The following is a 6,773-nucleotide window of genomic DNA, read 5'->3' as shown; positions in this document are numbered from 1 at the left end:
CTACCACCACCACCATCTTGTCCTCCACCACCTCAACCTCTGCCACCATTTTATCCTCCTCCGCCACCATTTTATCCTCCTCCGCCACCATTTCGTCCTCCACCACCATTTCGTCCTCCACCACCTCGACCTCCACCACTTTGACCTCCACCTCCACCAGTCGTCCACCTCCACCACAACCTCCACCACCACCACCATTTGACCTCCACCACCTCAACCACCACCATCTTGTCCTCCACCACCTCAACCTCCACCACCTCTACCACCACCACCGTCTCCTTCACCACCACCATTTTGTCCTCCAAAACCACAGCCTCCACCACCTCTACCACCCCCGTCTTGTCCTCCACTACCAGCACGTCCTCCACCACCACCACGTCCTCCACCACCACCACGTCCTCCACCACCATTTTGCCCTCCACCGCCTCCACCACCATCTTGTCCTCCTCCACCACCTCGACCTCCACCACTTTGACCTCCACCTCCGCCATCTTGTCCTCCACCTCCACCACAACCTCCACCACCACCACCATTTTGACCTCCGCCACCTCAACCACCACCATCTTGTCCTCCACCACCTTATCCTTCACCGCCACCACAACCTCCACCACCACCACCACCATTTTGTCCTCCAAAACCACAACCTCCACCACCTCTACCACCGCCATCTTGTCCTCCACCACCACCACGTCCTCCACCACCACCATGTCCTCCACCACCATTTTGCCCTCCACCACCTTGACCACCACCACTTTGACCTCCACCTCCGCCATCTTGTCCTCCACCTCCACCACAACCTCCACCACCACCACCATTTGACCCCCCCCACCTACCCGGTGCGGGCGAAGTTCCCCCAGTAGCGCATGATCCTGCGGCTCAGCTCCTGCTCCTCGGCCGTGTAGTTGAGGCCGGCCTTCAGCGGCTGCCCGAAGACGAACTCGATCTCGTAGCCGTGCGGCACCCCCATCCACGGAGGCCAGGGCAGGTTGGAGGCCCGGTGGTCGAAGAGGTAGGCGAAGACGGCGCCGCCGCGCTCGGCCCAGCGCTGGGCGAAGTGCATCAGGGGGCACACCACGTTGTGGTCGCCCACGATGTCGTCCAGGGCCTCGCGGTTCTTCACCGGGTTGTCCTGGTCCAGCCAGTCGGTGTAGTGCAGCACCACGGCCTCCGCCGCCAGCTCGGTGGCCTGCGGGACCCCCAGGCGGACCCCCCCCAGGAACTCCTCCCGGCTGATCAGGCTCTCGTTGTCCTTCCCGAAGCCCGGCACGCCGTACACCAAGAAGTAGCTGCCCTCGTCCCGCACCGCCCCCAGCAGCACCTCGGCCTCCGCCGCCGCCGGCCTCCCCTCGCCCCCGGCGGCCAGCAGGGCCTCGGGGGTGTCCTCCAAGAAGTCCCCGTCCACCACGGGCACGAAGGCGAAGCGGAAGATCCCCTGCTGGGGGAGGACGGCGGCCTCGTGGGCCACCAGCTCGGGCGGCGCCTTGCGGCGGAGGCAGCCCAGCAGCTCGGTCTCGTTGGCCTCCGCCCCGGCGCCGGGGCACCCCAGAGAGCGCCCCAAGGCGGCCGCCCTCCGCCGGCCCTCGGCGGCCCCCACGGTGGCCCAGGGCCCGTTGGGGGACCCGCTCTGGAGGACGGCGCGGCGGAAGAGGGGGCGGCTGCCCGGCGACAGGAGGTGGAGGCCGGCGGAGGCCGCCCCGGCGCTCTCCCCGAAGAGGGTGACGGCCTCGGGGTCCCCGCCGAAAGCGGCGGCGTTGGCCCGCACCCAGCGCAGGGCCAGGCGCTGGTCCAGGAGCCCCGCGTTCCCGGGGGCCTCCGGGTGGCCGGGGAGGGCCAGAAAGCCCAGAGCCCCCACCCGGTAGTTCATGGAGACCACCACCACCCCCTCGGCCTCCGCCAGGTAGCGGCCGTCGTAGACGTCGAGCGAGGCCGCCCCGCTGTAGAAGCCCCCCCCGTAGATCCAGACCAGGACCGGGGCGGCGCGGGGCGGAGGCTGCGGCCTCCAGACGTTGAGGTAGAGGCAGTCCTCGCTCATCTCCCGGTTGGGGTTCCACATCTCCGAGCCTCCGAAGCCCGGGAACATGGTGTCGACGGCCTGGTAGCAGGCGTGGGGGTGGGACGTGGCCTCCAGGACCCCCCGCCAAGGCCGGGCCGGGCGCGGAGGCTGGAAGCGGAGGCGGCCCAGCGGAGGCTCGGCGTAGGGGATGCCCAGGAAGGCGGCGACGGGGCCGGAGACGGCCGGGAGGAGGAGGCCGCGGACGGGGCCGCCTGTGGTGGAGGCCAGCACCGGGGGAGGCTGCGGGGAGGATGAGGAGGACGGCGGGGAGGAGGAGGAGGAGGAGGAGGAGGCTGGGGCGGGAGGGAGGCCGGGCAGCAGCAGCGAGAGGACGAGGAGGAGCGAGGCCGGGGGAGGCCGGGGGGAGGCTGCGGGGCCGCGCATGGCGGCGGAGCCCTGGGGGGGGGAATTTGGGGGGGTAAATTGGGGGGGGGGAAGGGGGCAAGTGGGGTAAATGGGGAGGGGGGGAAAGGGGTAAATAGGGGGTAAAAGGGGGTAAATGGGGGGTAAAAGGGGAGTGGGGGGGTAAAAGGGGGGGTAAATAGGGAGGGGGTAAAGGGGGCAAATGGGGAGGGGTAAATAAGGGGGATAAATGGGGTAAATGGGGGGGAAATGGGGTAAAAGGGGGCAAATGGGGAGGGGTAAATAAGGGGGGTAAATGGGGTAAATGGGGGGAAATGGGGTAAAAGGGGGCAAATGGGGGTAAATGGGGAGGGGGTAAATTGGGGAGGGGGTAAATGGGGCAAATGGGGGGGGTAAAGGGGGCAAATGGGGGGAATGGGGGGTAAATGGGGAGGGGGGAAATGGGGCAAATGGGGGGGTAAAAGGGGGGTAAAAGAGGGTAAATGGGATAAATGGGGGTAAAAGGGGGTAAACGGGGAGGGGGTAAATCGGGGGGGTAAATAGGGGGAAAATGGGGAGGGGGGAAATGGGGGGGAGAGAGGGGGGAGAGAAGTTAAAGGGGGGTAAAAGAAGAGGGGGGGGGTCTCCACCCTACCGCCCCCCCCAGCTGGGGGTAGGGGTGATGGAGCCCCCCCCCCCCCCCAGTGTCAGCAGCACAGCCAGTGACAGAGCTCCCAGTGCTCCCAGTGCCCCCTCCCAGTGCTCCCAGTGCCCCCCCAGTACCCTCCAGTTCTCCCAGTGCCCCTCCCAGTACTCCCAGTGCCCCCTCCAGTTTTCCCAGTGCCCCCCAGTACTCCCAGTGCCCCTCCCAGTGCCCCCCCCATGCCCCCCAGTGCTCCCAGTGCCCTCCCAGTGCCCCTTCCCCCCCTCCCCAGTAGCCCAGCATCCTCCCAGTGCTCCCAGTGCCCCAGGGCTGGGTTGTGACTATGGGGCAGGGCCATGGGGCAGGGCTGTGGGGCAAGGGTGTGGGGTGGGGCTGTGGGGCAGGGTCATGGCCGTGGGGCAGGGCTGTGGGGCAAGGGTGTGGGGCAGGGTCATGGCCGTGGGGCAGGGCTGTGGGGCAAGGCTGTGGGGCAGGGTCATGGCCATGGGGCAGGGCTATGGGGCAGGGCTGCGGGGCAGGGCTGTGGGGCAGGGACAGGGTCATGGCCTTGGGGTAGGACTATGGGGCAAAGGTGTGGGGCAGGGCTATAGGGCAGGGCAGTGGGGCAGGATCATGGCCGTGGGGCAGGACTGTAAGGCAGTGCTATGGGGCAGGGTTATGGGGCAGGGCTATGGGGCAGGGCCATGGCTACGGGGTATGGCTATGGGGCAGGGCTATGGGGCAGGGTTATGGGGTAGGGTCATCAGGGTCATGGCTATGGGGCAGGGTCATGGCTATGGGGCAGGGTCATGGGGCAGGACTATGGGGCAGGGCTATGGGGCAGGGCTATGGGACGGGGCCATGGCTATGGGGCAGTGCTATGGGGAAGGGTTATGGGGCAGGATCATGGCTATGGGGCAGGGCTATGGGGCAGGACCATGGCTGTGGGGCAGGGCTGTAAGGCAGTGCTATGGGGCAGTGCTATGGGGCAGGGCTATGGGACGGGGCCATGGCTATGCGGCAGGGCTATGGGGCAGTTCTATGGGGCAGGGCTATGGGGCAGGGCTATGGGGTGCCCCATGGAGGGGCGGAAGCGGGGGGGGGGGGGGGGGGCAGAGCCCCCCCGTGGGACAGCTGTGGGGCCGGGGCAGGTGGCGGCGCCCGAAATAGCCCCACAAATCCCCCGAGCGGAAACCGGGGGGGCCAAGGGGGGGCTGGGGGGGGGGGGGGGGGCACACGCATGGGGGGGGGCACACGCGTGTCACGATGCCCGCGTCCCACAGGGAGCCCCAGCCCCATAGCCCTGCCCTATAGCGAGCCCCGGGCCCTATGGGTCCTGCCCCACAGGGAGCCCCCAGCCCCTATAGACCCAGCCCCGTAGGGAGCCCCAGCCCCATATATCTATAGGGAGCCCCCAGCCCCTATAGACCCAGCCCCATAGAGAGCCCCAGCCCCCTACACATCTATAGGGAGCCCCCAGCCCCTATAGACCCAGCCCCATAGGGAGCTCCCAGCCCCCTACACATCTATAGGGAGCCCCCAGCCCCTATAGACCCAGCCCCATAGGGAGCCCCAGCCCCATATATCTATAGGGAGCCCCCAGCCCCTATAGACCCAGCCCCATAGAGAGCCCCAGCCCCCTATACATCTACAGGGAACCCCCAGCCCCTACAGACCCAGCCCCTATAGATCCAGCCCCATAGGGAACCCCAGCCCCTACACTCCTATAGGGAGATCCCAGCCCCTACGGCCCCAGCCCCATAGGGAGCCCCAGCCCCCTATACACCTATAGGGAAACCCCAGCCCCTATAGAACCAGCCGCTATAGGTCCACCCCACAGTGAGCCCCAGCCCCTACACATCGACAGGGAGACCCCAGCCCCTACAGACCCAGTCCCATAGGGAACCCCCGGCCCCTATAGACCCAGCCCCTATAGATCCAGCCCCATAGGGAACCCCAGCCCCATAAGGAGTCCCCTGCCCCTATAGGTCCACCCCATAGCGAGCCCCCAGCCCCTACAGACCCAGCCCCTATAGATCGAGCCCCATAGAGAGCCCCGGCCCCATACATCTATAGGGAGAGCCCCAGCCCCTATAGACCCAGTCCCATAGGAAGACCCCATCCCCTATAGGTCCACCCCATAGGGAGATGCCCCCCCCATTCCCTCCACACCCATAGGGCCACGCCCATCCCCTACCCCCCCCCCCCCATAGGGAACCGCAGGCCCTATAGCTCCAGCCCCCCAGGGAGCCCCCACCCCCCCCTCCACCCCACCCCGCCCCACACGCCTGCCCCATAGCGCCAGCCCCGCCCCATAGGGAGCCCTGGCCCCATAGGGAGCCCCCTCCCCACCATAGGGAGATGCCCGCCCCCTATAGCCCCACCCTATACAGCCCTGCCCCATAGGGAGCCCCCAGCCCCATAGGGAGCTGGCCCTATAGGGAGCCCCCAGCCCCATAGGGGGCCCCCGGCCCCTACACACCCCTAAGGACGTGCCTGGCCCCATAGCGAGCCCCAGGCCCTATAGATCCTGCCCCATAGGGAGCCCCCAGCCCCATAGGGAGCCCCCCGCCCCTACACACCTGTAGGGACACACCCAGCCCTATAGGGAGCCCCAGGCCCTATAGCTCCTGCCCCATAGGGACCCGCCCCCCCCCCCCATACATCCACAGGGAGACGCCCACCCCTTACAGATCCCCCCCCAGCCCCACAGCGACCCCCCCGGCCCCACAGAACCCCCCCCCCAGGCCCCAACGGGAGACCCCTCCCCTATACCCCCCAGCCCCACAGAGAGCCCTGCCCCATAGCGAGCCCCCCCCCCCCCCCCCCCCCCAAATCCATCACTGCAGGAAATGGGACGGGGAGCGATGGGGGAGGGGGGGCGAAGATGTGGGGCTGGGGGGGGGAGATATGGGGCGGGGGGCGATGGGGGGTGATGATGGGGGCTGGGGGCGATATGGGGCTGGGGGTGATGATATGGGGCTGGGGGCGATATGGGGCCATATGGGGCTGGGGGGGGGATATGGGGCTGGGGGGGCGAGGAGGGGCTCGGGGGGGGCGATACGGGGCTGGGGGGAAGATTTGGGGCTGGGGGGTGATGGGAGGCGACGATGGGGGGCTGGGGGGCGATGATATGGGGCTGGGGGCGATATGGGGCTGGGGGCAATGCGGGGGTGGGGGGGCGATGATGTGGGGCTGGGGGCGATACGGGGCCATATGGGGCTGGGGGCGATGGGGGGGTGATGATATGGGGCTGGGGGGGCCATATAGGGCGGGGGGCGATGATATGGGGCGGGGGGCGATGGGGGGGCGATGATGTGGGGCCGGGGGGGGCGATATAGGGCGGAGGGCGATGGGGGGGCGATGATATGGGGCTGGAGGCGATGATATAGGGCTGGGGGCGATGGGGGGCGATGATGTGGGGCTGGGGGGGGTGATGGGGGGGGGGAGGAGGCCGAGCCCAGCCCCCCCCGCTCCTTGCCTCTCGCCTGCGCCGCTTCAGCTCCGGCGTCTGGAAAACACCGGGCGGGGAAGGGTTAAATGGGGGGGGGTCACATGGAGCCGCCCTCCCCCCGCTGCGGCGCTGCTGCCCCTCCCCCTTCCTCCTCCCCCCCCCTCCCCCCCCCGCCCCCGCCGCCATCCCCGCCCCCACCCCCCCCACCCCCCCCCAGCCCCTGCCGCTGCCTCGGTGCAGTGCGGGGCTGGGGCTGCCCCACGGCTGCCCTATAGATCCCC

General features: G+C 68.4%; 1 protein-coding gene across 1 annotated transcript; it reads right to left on the bottom strand.

Moving 5' to 3' along the window:
• Positions 1-779: 779 nt before the first annotated feature.
• Positions 780-6,566, bottom strand: LOC310888327 (acetylcholinesterase-like). The gene is made up of 2 exons (XM_083814919.1): positions 6,520-6,566; positions 780-2,449 (listed from the first exon to the last, which is right to left on the bottom strand). Exon 2 carries the CDS (start codon positions 2,435-2,437, stop codon positions 830-832), a length of 1,608 nt encoding a protein of 535 aa, XP_083671045.1. The 5' UTR covers positions 2,438-2,449; positions 6,520-6,566; the 3' UTR covers positions 780-829.
• Between the last annotated feature and the right edge of the window lie 207 nt (positions 6,567-6,773).

The sequence above is a fragment of the Anser anser genome (genome assembly GCF_964211835.1).
Source record: "Anser anser genome assembly, chromosome: 33".
Taxonomy (NCBI): Eukaryota; Metazoa; Chordata; class Aves; order Anseriformes; family Anatidae; genus Anser; species Anser anser.
The sequence above is the reverse complement of the archived record's forward strand: the minus strand, read 5'-3'. Positions and strand labels throughout refer to the sequence as shown.